Source organism: Chelmon rostratus, chromosome 6 (assembly GCF_017976325.1).
Source record: "Chelmon rostratus isolate fCheRos1 chromosome 6, fCheRos1.pri, whole genome shotgun sequence".
NCBI lineage: Eukaryota > Metazoa > Chordata > Actinopteri > Chaetodontiformes > Chaetodontidae > Chelmon > Chelmon rostratus.
In genome coordinates, this window is record NC_055663.1 from 4345649 (window position 1) to 4368031 (window position 22383).

Genomic DNA, 22383 nt, shown 5'->3' on the forward strand with positions numbered 1-22383 from the left:
ACTCTTTAACCCCCATTATGTCTTGTAAGTCTTAAAGTGCTTCGTTTCATGTTTCACCAGTTTAGCTGTCCAGAAACGACGGCCCCTGGTGGTGGCGCTTGCCGGGGCCCCTCGCTCCGGGTGCCCTCGGCCAGCCTCTCGAGCCTGGCCGCCGTCCAGCTCCGGCTTCCCGCGGTCAGCAGCCTCCAGCCGGCTGTCCCAGCCCTCCTCCACAGAGGAGGAGCCACTCGCTCCAGCCAACTTACCGAGAAAATGTCTGGAATTCCGTTTCCGCTTTAGGGAGTGGACGGTGATTTTTTTTTCTTATTATTTACTTGACTTCCCATCCCAACTTTTCCCACCTCAGCTCGTACAGTTTTGTGGTAACCGTCCCGGATTAAACTATCGCTGCGACGATGGCTTCCTCGCCTCAGAAGTCTCCGTCTTCACCGAAGTCTCCGACGCCCAAATCCCCGTCGTCCAGAAAGAAAGATGACTCTTTCCTCGGGAAACTTGGTGGGACTTTGGCAAGAAGGAAAAAGGCTAAAGAAGGTAAACAGCTAACCTAGCTAAAACAAGGAGCCAGAAACCATTAAAACCGCCGTCGGCTTGTTGTACTGTATTTATTTCCGAAGTGAACATGAAATTAGTGAGTTATCATGATATTTTCGTCATATATTTCGTGTGTTACAATCCTCACAAACTACTACGCAGCCAGATTTCAGGCAGCTAACGCCGCTGTACACTAACACCTGAGCTTTGAACACACTTATCCCAAAGAAACAGCGGAAGCTACAACGTGTGGCGGCCTGTGCGTGTTTTCATGGCCGCGGGCTGCGTCTGCCTCCATGTAAGGTATTGAACCCGCTGTTACAAACAAGCGAGGAATGAGGCACGACCGAGCACAGGCCCGCCCCAGACTGAGGCGGGAGCCTCCACCAGCTCCATCAGCTCCACCGGCTCCATCAGCTCCCTCCCTCTCAGACACTGCGGGAGCAGAGGCGCTGATGTCGCTCCTCATGGGGGAAGGTTGCAGGGTCAGAGGTCACCTGGAGTGCCCAGGGATTCACTGTCACCTTCCTTCATAGTAGTCATAAACCTTGCTAACTACCAAACATGTGCCATAAGAACACAGCAAAAAGCTCTTTATTAATCCCCAGCTCTGTTTACAGCCATGCAGGGCTGTTTTAGAAATACAGTAGGCTTCAGAGAGCTTGACATTCATTGTTAAAGGCCAGCTTTTATCATCCAATGAGAAATGTCTCTTTCAGCTGGATGATTAGTTTGTTGTTATTCAGGATACAGTTGCACAGCTGAGCCCCGTTTTATGTCGCCTTTGTCTACAAGACACGCAAGCAATCACATCATGTCCACGCCGGCTCGCGTTCGCTCCCCACACGGGTACACCGAGTGCAGTGTGCTCCATGATTTGATGGGAAACGGGGGCCGGTCGCTCTTGTGTTCATCATTGATTAAATTTAGGTCCTTGTGACGTTTATGGCAGTCTGTGCGTGTGCCAGGGAGAGAGGGGCGGCCAGCTCGAACGGGAGCAAGGACAGGATGGAAAACAAAGGAGGAGAAGGTGTTAAAGGATGAGAAAGCGAGCTATAGGACAGGGATGAGATGGTGTGAAAGGAGAAGGTCATGGGGTTTGAGAGCATTAGCAACGAGGGCTGTGCATTGCATACGGACGGGCACGGACTGTGCAGTGTGGATATAGTGAAAACAGCACATAAAACAGCAGAGGTAAAATATTATCTCATGCCTCTGTGTAGATAGAGCAAATATAGACTTTATACCAGCGTCAGGTGTTATGTTAGAGACGTTCGAGCTCAGCCTGTGGACGATGAGCTGCAGAGGAGGGAGCTGGTCCTGCTAGCCAGGACAGAATGCTTGAGACTGGGGGACGGAGACAGACAGACATGGGCTGTGGAGCGCTCTGCCCTCCAGGTAGGACTGAACATCAGCATGAATTCTTTCCTCACACAAGGCATGTTGCTGAATGGTGCATCCGTTGCCGTGGCTTTTTATTGTCATCCCTGTTTAACCAAGCGGGTAAAAATGTATTCTCATTTTATGGCACCGGGCCAGATGGGGAGGAGTGATGTGCAGTGAGGACACCGAGGACGCCTCTGCTTATACTCACAACAAATCAAATCTGCACTGAACATATGCAGTGTGATAATACTCTGGAACTTTAAAAATCATAGCAGACTTGCTTGACACACCAGTGTGGAAGCATAGCTGCTAATGAAGAAGACCGGAGTAGTAAGATGGTCAACTCTTCTTCATGTTGCCTATTAATCTGCCCACTGTAATTCCTCCACTAACATGGAAGCTAGGCTTTTACGTATTTGCTCATCCTTAAATAGCACAAGTGATAATTACAGCATAATCTGACTGTGCTAATTGGTATGGTGGTTTTGTATAGCTGTTGTATCCCCATGAGTCTGTAAATTGCCAGCTACTGACAGGCGCTATAAAAGTTTTTGAACTCCCCATTATTCCTGTTTTCCACTGAAACAGCGATCAGTTGTTCAACATTTCTTTTCTTTTTTCTTCTGTTATCAGTCCATGAAACAATATGTAGCTGGCCTGAGGTGTGTCATAACCTGAAATGACTCTGAAGGTTTTAATGTACACACATCTTCTCCCAAAATATGTTTTTCACATGGCCGATCTGTAAATCCTGTCAGAGCTCTGAGATGATTCCTGAATCTGTCAGTCTAGTCGGTCCAGCCAGGGCATCAGTCACCATACAGATCATTTCTTTCATATAATTATCCCTGACTAATATATATCTCAGTAGATAGTAGTTTTGAAGATCAAATTCCTTCCTTAGTTCCTTTAAACTCTCAATTCTTCTGAATTTGACATCAGTAGTTCCTGGTTTGAATTTTGGGTCCCAAGAATTATATTTTGGAAGTTACTATCTTATTGTTTTCCAGTTAAATACTCTATTTTCAGTGCATCTTTAATTATATATATTATTATTATGATTTTTATGTATTCTTTATATGTATTTCCTTGGTTGTGCAATACAACTTCAATTTGAAATGTCTCATTATTTACTTCGATTATCTGTCAGTCTTGTTTAGGAACAAATATCAACTGGCCTGCATAGAAATAGTCTCTCAAATTAAGAAATGCTAATCCTCCTACATCTTACTTTACCTGAAGTGTTTTAACAGTGAAACAAACTTTTCAGAATAACCTTCCGCTTGCGAATAGAGCAAAATGTCCTCTTACTTAAACACTGAACAGTTAGATTGGCAATGACTTCCAAAGCGACATATATGACCGTTGGAGAGTACCAGCGACGGGCAGACTGGTCACATGGTAGACATTCTGAAACGGTGGCAGTTTGCAGAGGTTTAGGCACCAAAACTACTTGGTTAGTTTTAGGAAAAGATCAGGCTTTGGGTTAAAATAAGTACATTACTGTTACATACTTCACGTCACTTAAGTGCATTATGCAATTTAAAATAAGTCAGTGTTGACTTTTGGTTTCACAAGGGACGCAATCAGCGGCCTCCTGGGTGAAAATCCTGAGTCAGTCTGGCCCGTCCATTTACACCACCTCCTTCATATGCAGACATATGCTCTTCATACTATGTCGCCTGGCTTCCTCCTTCGCTCCCACCATAATTGCCGTTGAAGCTGGTGTTCACTGTCTAACAATTAAGGTAAATTTGGGTTGTAATAACCAAATCGCACAGACATTTTTCTGGTGAGAATGGGAGGAATAAAGATGTCCCAAACTGATCCGAAGTAACGTGTTGAGGCCGATAAGTCCGTGTGTGCAGTGTCAGTGGGTTTCAGTAGTCTCAACAGTAGAATGATTAATCTTTTCTCTAGCTGGTCATCTGAGACAGGACCCTCAGTATTTTGATCAGGTAGCTTGTGAAAAAGGTGTTTCAGATTTAGAAATCTATACAGTACATGTTGTTTGAATGTGTCAGCTGCATATTTGTTCAACATTTACGCCAACGTCAGTGTCAGACACAGTATCAGCACGGCAGGTACCAGTATGAAAGGACTTGCGTGGGGATTTTGTAGGTACGTCCCTGCTTACAAATGAAAACATACATATAACATATACTGATTTTGAACTGCCTGTGGGAAGAATGAACATGTTACAGAGTCTGTCCATTCTTGATTAAATAATACAATATTGTCGTGGTCGAGCACCACATGTGAAATTACATGCCTCGTCTGTTATCTACTTTGCATTTTACCACGTTAACCGAATTGAGCTGTCATTCTCCAAGCTGTGTGTGTGTTTTGGTTTGGTTGCTGTACTAATGTAACTCAAATCCAGTAACTGCACACCGTGCCGCTGGTGGCGCTGTTAAGCAGCCTGTCGCCTTCCTTTAATGGTGTATTAAAAGCATATTTAGTGTATGTAGAACAAATGTAGGCCACACACTGTATAAAAATCAAAGTTCGATAATCACTGGATTGATTCTGATATGTCAGCAGAAGCCTCTTGCTGTGCAGAGCACAGCTTTCTTTTGATGGAAGTTTTGCCTGTTGATATTTGATCTTTCGTCGATATTTGATGCTTTCATTCTGTGAAAATAGTCCCCAGGGTCGTATTCTGCCACACACACACACACACACACACAAACAACAAGACTGTCCAACAATGCTTTATGCTTTTGTACAGTTTTATGTGTTGTGCAGTTCAAGAAGTGAGGGTGCATGTTTGTGTCAGAAAAAATAATAATATTTTATATTAATATCGTGTGTACTTGACTGGAGTAGTGGTGGTTATGCTGGGTGAACGGGTGGTAATTTACAGATGGGGAAAGAGTGCGTTATGAGCTGCTCTGTAGGAATATTCTCACACCCGTGTGCGGTGTGATATGCAGGCCAGTGTGTGTTCATGCAGATATACTGTATCTCAACACCATCCACAAGTGGATGTGTTGATTAAGAGGATATTGTTCCAGTGAAGGCAGAGAAATGCACAGGATGTTCACTCCATGCTTTCAGCAGGCACACGTACACACTCACACACACTCGCAGAGATCAGCAGTGATCAAACCTCCTCAGGTATCTGACACCCTGAGAAGAATGGCATGCTGGGCTTCTGTAAAGCCCGCTGAGAAGCAGGAAGCAACACCAGCCTGTGTTTGTCTGTTGCAAAATGGCTCTTGACAGAGGGGCTGGTGGGTCTAATGGTTGTTTGTGGAATCAAGGGAACATTTAGGGAGCTGTCCAAGCCACTGTTGAACACTGCGAGTGATTATTACTAAGGGAGGTTTTTTGCCATTGTCTCAGCTGATCTACTCTTTGTGCAGCAGTTATCCACTTGATTGGCATTTTAAGTGGTTTCAGAGGAAGACAGTCTTGTTCTGGCTACACTTGGCTGTGGCTGCAGGTTTAGCTTGTTGTTGGTGAATTAATGTTGTCAAATTCGGTTGTTTAGCTTATGTTTTTGCTTTTATTTAAATGTTCAGTCAATCATTTAGGTCTTGCCTCAAGTAAAATCACCAAACATTCCCTGGTTGCAGCTTCTTAAATATTGTTGCTGGTTTATTTCATGGTACACTGAATATGTAGGTGTAGAAACATGCAATTTTAGGGCATCTTAGGGATCTTGATGGGCTTTTATGAAGTATTACAACAACTATTATTTGAAGTCATTGAACCTTAAAAGAAAAGAAAAAGCAAAAGTATGATCTAAATCAATCTGAAATAATGCTTCTGTCTCTTTCTCATAGTGTCTGAGCTTCAGGAAGAGGGGATAAATGCCATCAACCTTCCCCTCAGCCCTTCCCACTATGAGCTGGACCCTGAGGACACCATGCTAGGTAAACTGATGCACTCACAGCACACACAGCACACACACATTCAGACACATTTGGTAAGGGTGTGTGCTTAATGGCCATGTGGACATACTGTTTACATACATATACATACACAGACATTACAGCGTTGCGGTACAGCATCACGGTATAGCATTGTGTTCTCAACAACAATGGTTGTGGGCAGGTGCTGCAGGCATGTTGAGACCTTAATGTGCTCAAACAGGAGATGAGATGGGAGGCTCTTCAGCTCTTCAGCCCTTCAGCCCTTCAGCTCTGGCTTCTGGCGGCATGGTGTCTGTTCTACTATTATCTGAGCTCGGCTAATCTGACAGCCACCTTTTAGCCAGCAGTCAACGGACTGACACACTGCCAAAGCTTTCTGTGGGGAACATACGCTTTTGATTTTGTGTTCCACATGTGCCAAGACACAGACTGGTGTGTGTCTGTGTTACAGCATTAAATCTTGAAAGGGTTAACAAACAGAAACAAGTCAAATACAGGCTGAACGTCCTGTATTACATCAATAATGTGTGTACTGTTACAACCTTACCTGGTACGCCCCTCTTACTATTCTGTAAGTCTCCTTAGTTGTTTACTGTGTTGACTCTATAATGCACAGATTAAAGGTATTGAGCTCGTTACACCTCCTTGAATATTTAGTAGTCTCATTATGCCACTCTGACTTGGTTACTTGGGAACAAAAAGCTTTCAGGAAATATATAGCTTATCTTATTCTAAGCTCTAACATTTATCCTGTTTGTGCTCATCCATTAGAGGAGAATGAAGTGCGCACCATGGTGGACCCCAACTCCAAGAATGACCGCAAACTGCAGGAGCTCATGAAGGTAAAGTTACAGTGATTTAATCTGCCATTTATCTTGGATGTATAGTTATTAACAGCACAGAGCTCCACCTCTTGATAACAGCAAGGGATGTTGATAAGTAAAAATTAAATATAATAAGCAAAAATAACGAGTGTGAAAAGTTAGGGGTCGGTGTTCTCATTTAGGTTGTGTGAGTGATCAGGCGCAGCTCATCTGACATGTAACACCATCCCTGCTTAAAAATTCGAGCAAACACACTGTCAGGATAAGCAAGCAACCACTGGAGTCAAACAGGCAAATTCTGAAGGAGGACATTTGTTAGGCTGTCAGACGTACACAGTAGTAGCCCCTCTGTTAGGTACGAGCCGCTCGTTTTGTTCTGGCTGGTGGGAGTCCTCGTCCTGTTCTGTGTCATGTTCTCTCTTTTCCATGTTCGTTCATGTTGCATTCATGCAAATTTCCTGCCTGCATCTGTGCCATGCAGAGGAACACAAAACGTCATCCAAATGACGAAAAGCATTGCCATAAAAAGCATGATTGATGACACAACACAATAGACGATCATAATTTGAAGCAATAGACGTTTTTCTATTGTCACAAGATGTACATCGCACAGCCCTATTCAGCAGGACAGTTTATCGCCTAATCAGCACTGGTCTGGCTTCAAAAAGTCCCTCAGTGACCCAGCTAAAACTCAGATTCAAATTCCATTGAAAATTTGTGAAATTACTTGAATGTAGAATTTCTTAGAAATGCTGCTGGACCAGGCCTGAGTACAAGAAACAGCAAAAGACATCTCTAAAAATACCAGGTGGACAGTACAGCCATCCAAGTAAATCTAGATTTATTGTTATTTTAGTATTTACTCTGGACATCAGTTGAATTACCTCCAAACTTGCAACGTCATTGCATTCAAAGAGAACTTTCTAAATATTTTAACAAGTGATTAGTCTTTTATTCTGCCCATGTAGGTGTTGATCGACTGGATAAATGACGTACTGGTGGGGGAGAGGATCATTGTGAAGGATCTGGCTGAAGATCTGTACGATGGACAGGTCCTGCAGAAACTATTTGGTAAGTAGTTGAACCCAGCATGTGGAGTGAATGCCACAGTTTTTGATACGTTGTGCTCTTACTGTATCATAACTGTATCATAAAAGATTCATTTGCCTGAACTGTCTTGACATTAAATCCATGTTGAATTAAACTTTTTTTGTATACATTCGTAGGCATTAAGCTCTCTGTCTCTGCCCGTGTGTTGTGCTTCAGAAAAGCTGGAGGGTGAGAAGCTGAACGTGGCAGAGGTGACCCAGTCGGAGATTGCCCAGAAACAGAAGCTGCAGACCGTTCTGGAACGCATCAATGACTCACTCAAACTCTCCACCAGGAACATTCGCTGGAATGTTGACTGTAAGGATAGTTTCTAATATTTATGTTTTGCTTGTTTAGTTGACTGTATACTACAACTGTTTCCTGCTGCAATGAATCAGTCTCTCCACAGAGCGTTCAGTTATGGCCTTGTACTGTCACCAGTTACTGTGAACTGTCTGTTTGCTGACATGTTGAATAGCTTTGAGATTACAATGCGCAGAGTACAGTGAGGTGCATTGGCTTGTGCAATTGTTGAAGTGCTTATTGTGTGAAGTCAATGAAACAGCACACTTCTACACAACTGATTTAGTTGAAATTTCCAAGACAATGAACAAACTGGACAATGCTAATGTTGTGTGATAGAAATATTAAAGAACACGTTTAGACTGCGGATGAAAGTGCATTAACATGCCAGCATATACACAAGTGGATCAACATCACACCGTACCCAGCTGAGAGCTGCACTGCTAACCCGTGCATATAACTGATTATCAATTATACATATACAACCGCCTTCCTCAGTGTAGCCTTGCTTGAATTAACCACAACAGGTGCAACAAGTAATGTTATCGTTCCGAAATCAAATAACTTGTTCATTTTCAGTGCATCATATCGCCTGTCCACTCAGCCCCGCTCTGCACTGCACTCCTCAAAGTCTTTACACATTTTAATCGGAATGAGGCTCTGCAGTCACAGCTGTGACAGAGACCATTGTCACAAACAGCAGAAAGACCTCACACACCTCACTGAAGCTAATATTTCCTCAATGAACAGGATCCAGCATGCACCTGTTGGTCACCCAGCATGGTGGGTGTGTTTGATTTGGGTCACCTAGTTTGCTTGCTGGGTGGTGCTTCAGTGCATAAGTCATTAATTAAGGTACATGTAACCTTTTTTTTTTTAACCTAGGCCAAGGCAAATTAATGCCAATGTGCAGTTTTTGTACTATTCACAAACCTATTTTCACTGTGGCAAAAGACCAGAGCCAAAAACTCTGTAGCCCACAGCTGCTTAATACTCTATGAGTTTCTCCTTCAGTTCATTGGCTGCACACTGAGTTGAAATCACATGCAAACCACACCAGGCTGCTACAGAATAACCATGTGCACTTCCACGCACATCAGACAGGATGGCTATAACTTTGTATGTTGTGTATATGATTTCTTGCCGTTTGAACCACAATAGCAGGTGCGCTGGAGACCGTGGACAGAGTCTGTGCGGCCAGGTGCACTGGCCGTACCACTTGCATGGAAAATAGGGCCCTTCGACTGATATGTTGATTTTAGCTTAAAAAAATATTAAATAGGTTCTCAAATATCATCTACTGCATGTTCTTCAAAATACAATGTAAAAGGAAAAGGATCATGGGCCAGTTAATATAGAGAAATCCTGCATGCTAATTTTGAATCTTCGCCTGGACCATCCTGCGCCAAAGTTGTCTTTGTAATATGTTGATATAATAATAACTTTCATATAGAATAACATTCATTAGGATAGGGTTTAGTGATGTCTATCCTTGATACCTCATTGAAGAATAAAGAATCAAGCTCTCTTGTTCCCCTCATGCATGGAGAGTACTCGCTACAGTACACCACAGTTGCTTCAGGCCACCACTTCAGGATTCATGTCTGGATGTCATTGGATCAATATGTTCCTGATTGAGCTGTAAGATTTCAGATGGAGAACAACAGCAAATGTCGTCCTGCATGTCAATAGAGCTCTCCAGGTCTCCTTTGATGGCACTCTTTTATCTGACACAGGGAGTAATGATAATTACTTTCAGGTTCCCAGCACACTGCCTTTTTCTTCCAGAGTGTCATTAGTTGTAACATATATGAGAGTTTGGGCGGAGAAAATGGATGTTGGGCATGTGGCTAAAAAGCAGATTACTGTATGAGTAAGGCCGGAATAATACATGACATGGTAGAGACAAAGAGCAAAGATTTAAGATAAGGAACAGAATAGATTTTCTGAAAGTAGTGCACTAGAGAAAGGCCATATCAAATGAATGTATTTCAAACCAAATAATATGACATTCTTAAATGCGCCTCTGGTAAAAGTTTGGCCTTGAAAGCTGTTCGTACTGGATATCTTCATAAATGCTAAAGAGCACAGTGAATGAGATGGAATGTAATTTATTTCGCCGGCCTTTTATCTGAGAAGCTCTCTTTCAATCAATTCACTTTTGTTTGGCCCAACTTTCATCCCCCATTCGGAAGCCTTAGAGTAACTTATTTGGATCCTCTTATGCAGTGAGGAGCTAATAAGCTTTATGAGGGCTTTTAGCGTGCTCTCTGTGATTTACCAGTGCCATGGGGAACAGTTAAAAGTCTTCCTTTAAACACTTTATTGATCCTGATGGATTTGTGTATCCAGAGGTAAATCCTATTTGTTCGGGTGACTAAAGACATGTGGCACAGCACGTCTGACTGAACACGCTCTTTATGGTTGATGCAATGCCACAGACACAGACATTAGAGTCCTCTCTTTTTTCCTTTGTGACTTTTGAGCTTTTTTTGTGACTTTTTAAATATCATTTCAAGGCAGTTGAAGACTTGCCATGTGAAACTTTTCATTCTAAATCCCTGGAAGGATGAAAAATAATTGAAAATATGCGGGATGTTATTTGGCGGTCCAGAGACTGCAGTGAGGTCTTCACGCAGACAATTAAAAAAATAAAAAAGATTATTAAAATGTTCAGAAAGCGCAACAAGTGTCTTGCATGTCTACCCATTAATTCATGATGATGGCGTCTTTGTCATTTATTGTCAGAAATCCAGACATTTAAGATTACTCAGGCAAAATTGGAAATAGTGCAAACACTGATATACATACAGACATGGAACCAGCATGAGCACGTTTTCAAAGGTAGCAAATATATAAGTATGTGCAGATGGTCAGTGGCTTTAAATTCAAGTGAAAAGGTTAATAATGTTGATTATACTCATGCTGATTCACATTTTAATTTATGTTATGTGTACAGCATGTCAGCTGCTTGCATCATTTATATTATTTGTTCCGTAACTAATATTTTTCTGTCATTTTATTGTTCTTTTCCTCACTGCAGCGGTTCATGCTAAGAGTATAGTTGCCATCCTGCACCTTCTGGTGGCGCTGTCGCAACACTTCAGAGCACCAATCAGATTGCCAGACCACGTTTCTATTCAAGTAGTGGTCGTCCAGGTGGGTGTAACGTTGTGTTCGAAGCCTTTCTGGTGTGAATATAAAGAATGTGTCTACTCACTTGTATAACAAATCATTTTTGTTGAAAATGTTTTTTTTATAACACCACTTTCCACTGCTGTGAATTCATCTTTGGCTTTTCCCACTTCAGTATTCACCAACCAGTTCTCAGTCATATTCAGTAGAATCTTTACCTACTGTCCTCCATTTGTGTCTTTCAGAAAAGAGAGGGCATCCTTCAGTCCAGACAGATTCAAGAGGAGATCACAGGCAACACAGAGTATGTGCTTTCAGACTCATTTTTACACCTCACAGAGCAGGTGTAGCATTTAGGTGCAGTGTTACATTGACCAAAATAGTTTCTACGTTGACAAAAAGCCTGACTGGATTTGATTTTAAAGAACCTTTGAGTGTTTTTCTGGTGTACTGTGCCGCTGCCTCGATTGTGATAGTGTAGATTTACTTAACTTGCCTAACTATCAGGCGAAACACTTCTATAAACTACAGCAAGTGACACGCTGACGGTCGAGACTGAAGCACTTTGTCCTCAGTGTGTAAATATCTACGTATCAACGCTCAGATTTGTACGTTTCTTCAAGAATGTGTTTTATGCATAGTGCTGAACACTACGTTGAAAATGAAAAAAAATCTTGTGATGTGGTTTTAGAAAGAAGTGAGCTCATCAGATCTGTAGCCCCCACCTCGTTTTAGCTGCTAGCTAACAAAAGACACCCAAGTCTCAGACCTAACTTTCAATGGTCGTGTTGCATTGTGGGTAATTTAGGCACCAGATTTTGACTCGCAGAGGAATGCTTGGCTCTCTTTGGTTCTGCTGGATCAGTTTTTTTAAACTGTCCGTCCTAAATCCGGCAGTATTACAGGAATGCAATGCTAACTCAAATTAACTGAATGGAAGGAGGAAGGACTTGTCAAAACTAGAGTATTTGAGTTTATGTTCTGCTTTACCACAAATATTCATGTATGACTTGAATAAAAACATCCAATTGTCCACCTCTTTAAAAAACTACAAAATCATAGCATTTAGCCGACTGAAAGTTAGCGAGCTGAACATGCGTGCTCTCCTCAGTGGGGGCATTATGTTTTCAGATGCTCATAAACACGATGTCACAGGAAGGCCAAACGTTGACTTGGACTCAAGGATGAACTGATTGTGGCCAAAAGCATTACAATTGAATTGTCTGTCCGTCTGTCCCATACTCATGAACGCTATGTCTCAGAAAGGCCTTTTGGGAATTTCTTCAAATCTGACACAAATGTTCACTTGATTTAAAGGATGAAGTGATCAGATTTGATATCACAGGTCAAGGTCACTGTGACCTCACGTCCATCCCATTTTTGTGAAAAGCCTGCATGGAATTGATCCTGTGCCGAGCCTCACCCTCCTTAGTTACCGTTGCTACTAGAAGTGTAGTTAGCTAAGGTAAGTTAATGCTAATGTTAAACTCTGTGGATCAGGGTCAAAACCCTGTAAAATGATCTTAAATATGTACCTGATGGCTGATGGCATGATGTAATGCTAGAAGGCTTAGGCATCCTCACCAGTTGTTGATTCGTATAATATATACAAGAGAGCAGCTTTCTGAGCTGCTTGGCCCCACAGCATGGTTTTAAAAATGTAAAAAAAAATAATAAAATGTTGGCTATTCAAATGTTATTCGTTCTAACATCCCTTGAGTTATTTGGATGCTTAAGATGGGAGAAATGCATACTTGGACAAGCAACACAGTGGTTAGATTTTGGCTATGCTTTGTTATTCACAGTGTGCTTCACTTTTATAATAAAGATTTGAGGACGTGAAGAATTAGCCATGAGTTTGGCCAGTGCCTAGGTACAGTTAGTAGGCTATGATTGGACTCAAAGATGAACTAATTAAAATTTGGTGGTCAAAGGTCATTGTGACTTCACAAAACACTTTCATTTCATATCCAAAAGGTCAACGTCGCTGATACTTCATGAAGTACTGCGAAAACACTTTTCTGGCCATTATTGAGCACCATATCTCGGGAACAGAAGGCAGATTGTGACCATATTTCACATCTGCTCAGATACTGAATTGGTGACATGAATGTTGAAACTGTGATTGTAAAGATCTTGTGTGCTGCCGGGCTGAAGATGTGTGTGAAACATCCATGTTTTACAGTTTGTAGCTTCTCTGCAGCAGCATCCATATCTGAAGCATTGTAGTCCAACACAAGCTCATTGGTTCTGCTGATAATGAGCTTCAGGTGATTGTTGTTGATGTGATGAAGCTCTCCATCAGTCCTCTGTGCTCCTCCTCCTGGAAAAACAGTCTCTAAGTGTAGACACCATGTTTCTACCTGGAATCATACGTGTAATATATTAATAGTGATAACTTCCATTTAACCAAAAGATACACTTAGTATATTTAATTAAATTCCTTCAAATTCTTCACTACAGATTTGATATTAGTCTGAACAGACATGGATGTAAACTGCAGCTTGAGTGGTTGACTGAAGCATACAAGGCAGCAATTCTAGTTTCTCCCTGTGAGGCTGTCCTGCAGCCTGATGGCAGCAACAAGGGAGATAACAGCAGGCCAACACACACAGGCACACACATTTTGTCATGGTAGATGGATACACTGTGAGTAACACGCACACACTCAGGCTCACTAACACCCACATGGTCACAGTGGAAATACGGTTAATACCACACCACCAGGACCATTGCCCAGACCTGCCTGCCTTTGCCATCACAGATTACACCGTGTGTGTGAGTGTGTGTATGTGTGTGTGTGCCTGCCATTTCTTGCTGGCCTGCCTGCTGCGATATCTCAGGGATACTCAAACTGCAGCGCTCCCTTCCCTCCAAAACCACCTGACCCTTTCCAACAGCAACATCCTCCAAAGTGCTAACAATAATTGTAATAATGGACAGGAGAGGCCCTCCATTCCCATAGAAAAGCTGCATTTACAGAAAGGCACGTCTTCATTCATTGTATCAATACCCAACAGTATCATTGTGCTGTTGAGATGATTGCATTGTGCTATAGTATGTGTCATTGTGAACATCCCAGTGGTGATACCCAGGTTATTTTAATACCCACGGTGCACCTGTGTTTATTGTTAATCAAATTCTGATACCCTTGCTACATTATTGTGTTGTCATTTCTGTGACATAATCCCTCCATTCTCTACATTCTTCTGTGATTCAACTGGAGGCACTTGTCCCTCATGTTATCTTGTTTTCTATGAATATTCAATTGTAAAATGCCTCTGATTTGTTTGTTTAACATATTTTTTTCTTTTGTCCCTTTCTCTCAGGGCTTTCTCTGGCAGACATGGTATGTGCTCATGAGAAGAGCGTAGTGAACAGTATTTTCCTCAGGAATTATCTCGTATAATTGTCTCTTTGGAGATTGATAATTTCTCTTTTATTTGTTCTTCACAGAGAGAGATGCTTTTGACACCCTGTTTGACCATGCGCCAGATAAACTGAATGTTGTCAAAAAGGTAGGTGCGGTGGCGATCTCAAATTTAACAGCCAAGTGTGGCACCACCATGGAGGTCTGATGGAGAAATGGCAAATAACATCTAAATACAGGCAGTGTGTTCCCTTATTAAGGTTACTGTGAGTTTCTGTCTTCAGAAGTCTCTACTCTTTGATCTCTACTCCAGAACAAGTCTGGGACTTCATGTAATCACTGTCAATGAGAGCTCCTCTCATTTCTCTCTGTTTTAGCATGAGAGGAACATCTTTTGGCTTTGTGAGCACCAAGAAGTCAGCCCACTAATTGAGTAAATCAAAATGCAATTACAAGAAAATAACATTACATGTTTTAGTGTGAAGTTTTGTTCTTGACCATGAAGTAATTTGACAAAACACAAATATAGCTCCAAGCAGGGATTCACTCCATCGCAGGAGGCAGCTCAGTGGGCCGAAATTAAAGCCACAAACACCATCAAGCAGGTTTCAGGCTCCACAAAGGGGAGCGAAGTCACTCCAGCTAGTTTAAGTCTCTTTAAACAAGCAATGAGACCAATCACACGCTTGTTTCATCATCACAAAGGCTGCAGCATCTCAATAAATGTGCAAAGATCTCAGTTCCACCTTTTGTGCCCCTTCATCGGATTTAAAGAAAACTCTGTGTGTACGTTCAGGAGGTGGTGTTGGATGTCTGTTGTGGGTTTAATCAGGATCGCTCAAAGGCATCTCGAGTTATGAGCAAATATGCGATAGGCCACGCTCACTTGCACCAATCAATATGACACTTCACATTTTGGTTAATCTTGTCCCCAGAGCATGCGTACTTAAATTGGTGAAATTCTGTTCACTGCGTTTTGAGATACATTTTTGGTATTAGTGGTGCCTTTTATGGGTCAGGCTCCAAATGGATTTTGAGGCATATTCCTAATCATGGCCTGAAGATTTACCCAGATTTATGATGACTGGAAAAAATTATTGAGGGCTTATGGCCGTTGTCTTGCTAAGCCCCGCCTCAGTCCCGTGTTGCTCTGTACCCATTTTACTGTGGAGACTGATTTCATCACATTACTGTTTTTCAGAAGAAATCAAAATGGAAAGAGATCCATCATGGTGGCTTTTTTGTAGAGCACAATGAGCTAAACCTGTGTGTCTAGTTTCAACTCAAGTGGACTTAAGGTGTGCGGGGTGGGGCCTTTCCAAAATTGCTTTATTGGGCCGTAATTACAGCGACACCATCTGGCCACCTGGGCTCATGTTTCTTGGGAAGCACTTACACATCACTGTCAGTTATTTGGCCGAGTTTCGCTTTTCTAGCTCAATCCAGCTCAAAGCAAATAGTGTAGTGAATTTTACAAATCATGTAAAATAGGAGGATGGCTGCAGTGGCGAGGGCCTCCAATATGGCTCCTGGATGCTGTGTCTCACATAACTCTGTGTTCTTTTACACATTTGTTCTTGAAGATATCTTTGGTGCATGTCTACAGAGCGTGTGTAGATTTGTGTCTGCGGATCTTTTTGCGTAGTTTCCCTGCTTTGTTTAAGATGCTGGCAGCTTTTGTGATAGACTTTCCCCTTTGTGTTTTCTCAGACATTGATCACATTTGTGAACAAACACCTGAACAAGCTCAACCTTGAAGTGTCTGAATTGGACACACAGGTACGTCAAGCACCTACATACACACACGGGGACGCAGGGTCCTACACAACATAAAGTATACAATGTGTATGCGTGTGAAGCATTCACGCTTTACAAATTGCAGCAACATCCATATCTGAAGCATTGTAGGCCAGCACAAGCTCTTTGGTTCTGCTGATATTGAGCTTCAGGTGATTGTGAAGTCCTCACCTCATATATGAGTCTGGACAGACATGTAAACTGCAAATTGCCTGGTTGGCAGAGGCATACAACTACATTTACCTGTAGTAGTATCTAATCTTGCAGATACTTCTAGTCTGATATCTGTCCCTGACATTTGAGTCCTCTGGAAAAACAATCCACCTATCTGAAGCAGTGTCACTCCGAATCAGCTCAGCTTGAGTCGCCAGCATACTGTCAGCCTGACTGCAAAGTGTTTCTTGCTCCTGTCACAGTTTGCAGACGGTGTTTATCTGGTATTGCTGATGGGGCTGTTGGAGGGCTACTTCGTGCCACTCTACAACTTTTTCCTCACGCCGGAGAATTTTGACCAAAAGGTAATGTGTGATTTCTTTTTCTGTAGACATCAGTGAGCTGAGCTATGACAGAAATCCTCCACCAAAAACCCATATGTTACACGATCACTGGCTGTTGGCTTGACACGTGCTGACATGTTTGTATCCTGTGTCTTTATGCAGGACAGCAGCTCTAGTTGTTAATATATATCCGTTACAGTGGATTATAACAGCGGCCCTGTTTGATGTATCAAAATGTCCACAGAAACGTCTCACTGGTTCACTTGTACCTGGACAGCAGAAGTTCAACAAAATGTACAAACACAACATTTTCCTGCTGTGCTCTGGATGAGCAGTTGTCTTGATTAGCAGTTGTAAACTCCACCATGCTGATGCATCCAGTCTTTTCCCTTTGAGATCCACGAGAAACGGGGCCGTGACCCATCTTTGGTTCTGACCTATAGTTTAGGAAACACTCTTAAATCAATACTCCATTTCTGAGGAGGCTCATGCACTCTGAGCCAGGACTCTCCTCTCAATAGCTTGATAAATGCCATCCGTTTTCCCCAGAGCTCATTCAGTGCGGAGCCATCTCTCCTCTCCATTTGCCTCTGTAGTACTACGGTATTCTGAGCAGGCAATCTGCGGAGACACCACAGTAGCCTTTTGTTTGGGTCTTGGCCAGTGGCCCCTGCCAAGCTGCGAAGCAGAATGGGCACTGGTGCTACAATGTACACAACTACGTGCACACACACATACACACACACTCACACACTCCTGGCCCGAAAGAACAGGCACCAGCCCCACAGCATCTGTAATCTCCTTTTGCACAGGGAAACACTGGAGTGGCTTAGGGGCTCAGCTCTATTACTTTGTGTGTGTGTGTGTGTGTGTGTGTGTGTGTGTGTGTGTGTGTGTGTGTGTGTGTGTGTGTGTGTGTGTGTGTGTGTGTGACAGAGAGAGAGAGCGAATATATATATACTGTGTGTGTGTGTTTGTGTGTTTGTGTGTGTAGAGGCCTATCGATGATACACCAAGGGTGGGCTGTGAAAAGTAGCACGAAGCAAGAAAGCACTCCTGCTTCTGCTCAGTAGATCTCTACTTAAGGCTTATTCTCTTCCTTTCTTTTTGACTGTATTAGATGGCTAAGGTCACGCTTTTCACACAATAAGCCCTTGTTGGGCAAAGCTTTTAGTACACCACAGCAGGTGAGCACACACACACACACACACACACACACATACACACAGATACCAGGGCCAGAGAATAGAAAACATCTTTCAAGTCTGTCTCTACTCTCTGATTGGTTGTCCTCCTCTCTTGTAGGCTTATTTTCGCATTGCAAGTCAGATTGTCTTAGATGTATTTACTGGTTTCCTCAGCAGGACTGTATGTCTCCTTCTCGAACTGCAGTTGGACTGTAAATCAAAATAATTCCATCTTTAAATGGTCCACCTGAAAAGGATTAGGGTTACATGTTTTGAATGAACGTCAGCCCTGCATTTTAGCATCGTTCATCATGTCCACTATTATTGTCAGTTTCCTGGAAAAACTTTGTAATCACTCTCTCCAGCGTGTGTGGTATTCCTGCTGCAAAAAATCTAATAATAAAATAATTGCTTCAGGGTTATACATTAACTGTTTTGGCACATAGCACTGCTGCTACAGAGGTTGAAAGTTTTGTAGCACAGGCCACAAAATTATTGCAGGAGTATAAAATGTCTGTTACCATCTCTGAAAACCACCACAAGTAGTGCAGCTCATCACATTTTTCATTTAACCAAGTATGGAGTCTTGTAAATACACATCTGGCATTTGTAACAAACAAACCACTTGAAGATCGGTTGAAAATTCGGCGACTTGTGATTATTTTTATTGCGGATAGACCTGCCTCACAATGCATTAGGAGGTGCAGCCGTTCCCTAGAAATTCTGGTAATTGGTGTTTGATTCATGGACTCGCCTCAGCCAGGGCATGATTTTCAAGTGCTCGAAAGACTACAACTACCAAGTAGAATCGTGACATAGTGACGCATCACAAAGCTGTGTCGCCCGGATGTTACTGCTGTAATTTCATTAATTGCACAGACCGATTTTTTTTCAGAACATGTGCAACATATATGCTGCACAGCTCTATTCTATTCATTCTTTTTCTACGTGCAATCACATTGTACATGTTTTACTCATTCGCATGTAACGCAAAAATCAATGACAGTATTACTTTCTTGGAGTTAGGAGGTTTCTGAGTGACACGGCTGACATGTATCTGTTGATAAATGAGGGAGCAGAGTGTTTGTGCAGCTGCTGAAGGCTTATGGTCTTACAGAACAGGGCTGTGTTGTGTTTGCCGACTCAGGAAGCTGCGGTATCACGATTGAATCGATCCAGAGTGCATTGTGGGATTTAGCAACCAGTGTCTATGTCCCCTTATCAGCGAGGAGCTGTGTGCAGAGGTGCATGATATGTATTAGCCAACCTCTGCCTGTGTGTGTAAAGTTTAGGTTGTGTGTGTGTGCCTGGGTGTGTGGAGTGTGGTTTATGCATGTACACACAGTAGGGAACATGCTTCCTGTAGTGCTTTCTTGTGTCCTAAGCCCTGTCACTCTCTGCAGGTCCACAATGTGTCCTTCTCCTTTGAACTGATGCAGGATGGAGGTCTGGAGAGACCAAAGCCCCGACCAGAGGGTAGGATATACTTGTTTTGTTGTATACTACTTGTTTTTTGGCCTTGAGCACGGTTCAAGTCCTTTAATATTGGGTACTGAGTCCAATCCGATGCCTACATTTACAGAAATGTTGCTTCAATATGTAGTCGACACGTTGAAATAACAGCTACAGCCTTCTAAATTCAGCCACCCTTGTTTTTCACAAGCTATTTGTTTGTGCAGCGGTGTTAAAAGGTGCTACTTCTTTTTCCTCATAAACAATCTTACAAACGCAGCAGTCACATTTTATCTTGGCCTGTCATCAAGTTACTCCCAACCAAATCATTTTTCACAACTGTCACTTGCATATGAAGCAAAATCGTCACGCTGCGGTGACCGGCTGTCATTAAGAAGAGCAGGACTACAGCAGGCTGAGGTGCACAAAACACAGAGGAGTAGACAAACTGAACAGATTTTGATGAGCTGTATCATAGATATCATTCCACTGAAACATACACTACAAATAGTGACAGGAACATTGAGGGGAAATGGTCATGGACATGAGATGAGGTAAAATAAGATAATCCTAATCGAGGAAATTGGCAGTATTACAGGAGCAAAGAGGATAGTACAATAGTAAGAAGCTAACGTGGAATAATGGAGACCGTGTGACTCCACACATTTGAAAAATATGAATATTGCAGGAAATAAATTCTCAGCAGTCCAACATAACTCAAAATGTAGGTTCACTGTTGAATGAGCTAAAAGGTTAGAAAATATTTGCATAGTGTTGATTTCCAGTTGTCATATTTCAACAACGAAAGCATCTCGCAGCCGTCTGAACTTTGTTTGCTGAAGTAAAGATCTGCCCTGTGGGTGCAGGCCATTAAGCTGCAGAGAGGCAGGGACGCGGCATCCACAGCACAGTCTGCAGCAGGTCTTGTGTAGTGGACTTTACTCTACAGGCAAGATCTCAGCTCTCTCTGGATTTGTGTCTATATATAACTCTTTTATTCTGTCTCTTTTTTCAGACATAGTGAACTGCGACCTGAAATCGACACTGCGCGTCCTCTACAACCTCTTCACCAGGTACCGGAACGTAGACTGAGCGCCATTTGTAGCAAGAGGGAACACTTTATACCATGGACCACATTAAAGCTTAATAATATGTTTTTCCTTCTATTTGTTATAGAAATCTGTCTTTATTTGAATGCATGCATCACATTTTGTCCACCACAAATCAATATATATTGTCTTTTATATTTCTGCAGAGACGTTTGGCTTGCGTGCCACAAAATGCTTGTTTTTTTTATTGTGAATTGGGCGTTGCTATACAGCCCTGCAGACATCTGTGAACTCAATAAGATTTCAGTTCAGCCATAGAGGTAATTCTGTAAAGATTTTTGTCACCCTGCATTGATAGCATGAAGAGGAGATTTTAGATGAACAACATTCGTACCTTTTAATTCAGAAAAGAAAAAAGTTTAACTGCATTTATTGTACATTTTGATACGCTCGTTCTTGCTTTTCCAGCCACTGCGTTTTCTTCTCTCTGCTCTTGTTTGTCATTCATAAGTGCCTTTATTTAAACGTGAACACCGTCAGCTCCCGATACTCCATAGTGGGATGCATGTGCTCCCCAGTCGTCTTAACGCTGCAGATTTCCTTTGCATGTGTGGAGGAACATTTGAAATATTTTGACCAAAGCTCTGTTGTATTCACACTGTAAAATGCATAAAGGCTTTACTCAGCAGCCATTTTCTTTCTAGTGTTTTCTATTGTCGCATGTGTCTTATTTTATGTTGTAGGTGCATCGTTACAAAGTCACCCTGCCTGTCATAGCTTCAGACATTATATACATCATATTTTAATACACATTCGATTTCACTCCTTTGTGCAAGACACATGAAATATTGACTGAATATATCAAATGTATGTTGTGTTCTACTTTCAAGGCAATTTCACTTCTTTGAACAAGTGCCATAACAGTATGTGGTTCAAGCTGCAAACACGTTTGCTATAATGCATCTATTTATGTTTTAATGCATTACATTCAATAAATCCTTCAGTCCCTGAATGCAGCTGCATTTTTTGCCCCTCAAAGGAAGCAAAGAGGAATGCTTTTCCAACAAAACAAATATTGGGGTCAGATTTGTTCCATTTTTGCCTGCACAGAAAGACAAGTGAACCTCCACTGCAATTTTCTTTTAGCTAAATAGAGATAGCTGTGTAAATGCTTTCTGAATTGGAGTTGACCCCAACACGGACCGAAATAGATTGGACAGATACCAAATGGATGAAAAGGTTCGTTTTTCCTCACACATTCCACAATAGCTTTTGAAAAGACAAGGGTGGGAAATGGGTGTATGTGCTGAATGTGTGTGCACTGATGTATTATTAATTATACAGTGGTACTGCAGTATTCTCTGCTAATACCCACACACATTGCAAAGCCACTCAGATTCATATGTTTTTGATTTCAATTGCTTTTGAATTAAATTCGTTGCTAGTCTGTTTGTTCATACAACACATGAGGTGTGAATCTGTAAATTGCAATCCTTTTGGGCTCTTATATACCTCAAGGTGAGAATATTGTGTAGGCTTTTAATTCAGTTTGTGAGCACCTCCGATTTAATCCTGAGCAGCAGCGTTCTTTCATGGAGAATAAAATTTCACCTTCAAGAAGCACTCAAAACCTCCACATTTTGGTACGTGAAGAGCGAAAAGATCTACAGGCACAAATGTAGTATGTGTGTGTCCACGAAATGCCTGAAGCGCAGTGTAACATTTGGTACGGGTAACAGTATCCGGTGATGATTGCCTCCTCAGATGCTCTCATGTCAGTTGCAACAGATCCTGAGGGATGTGAAACCATGTTATGATCATTTCCTCTCCACTCGCTCTGTCGTCCAGGGAACAATTCAGCTGCTCCAGTTATTACCTTGTT

General features: G+C 42.2%; 1 protein-coding gene across 1 annotated transcript; it reads left to right on the forward strand.

Moving 5' to 3' along the window:
* Window positions 1-272: 272 nt before the first annotated feature.
* parvaa (parvin, alpha a) lies at window positions 273-21513 on the forward strand. The gene is made up of 13 exons (XM_041939362.1): window positions 273-531; window positions 5709-5798; window positions 6570-6640; window positions 7591-7693; window positions 7889-8029; window positions 11058-11173; window positions 11395-11453; window positions 14479-14498; window positions 14606-14667; window positions 16230-16298; window positions 16733-16834; window positions 19404-19476; window positions 20468-21513. Exons 1-13 carry the CDS (start codon window positions 396-398, stop codon window positions 20542-20544), a joined length of 1119 nt encoding a protein of 372 aa, XP_041795296.1. The 5' UTR covers window positions 273-395; the 3' UTR covers window positions 20545-21513.
* Window positions 21514-22383: the final 870 nt, after the last annotated feature.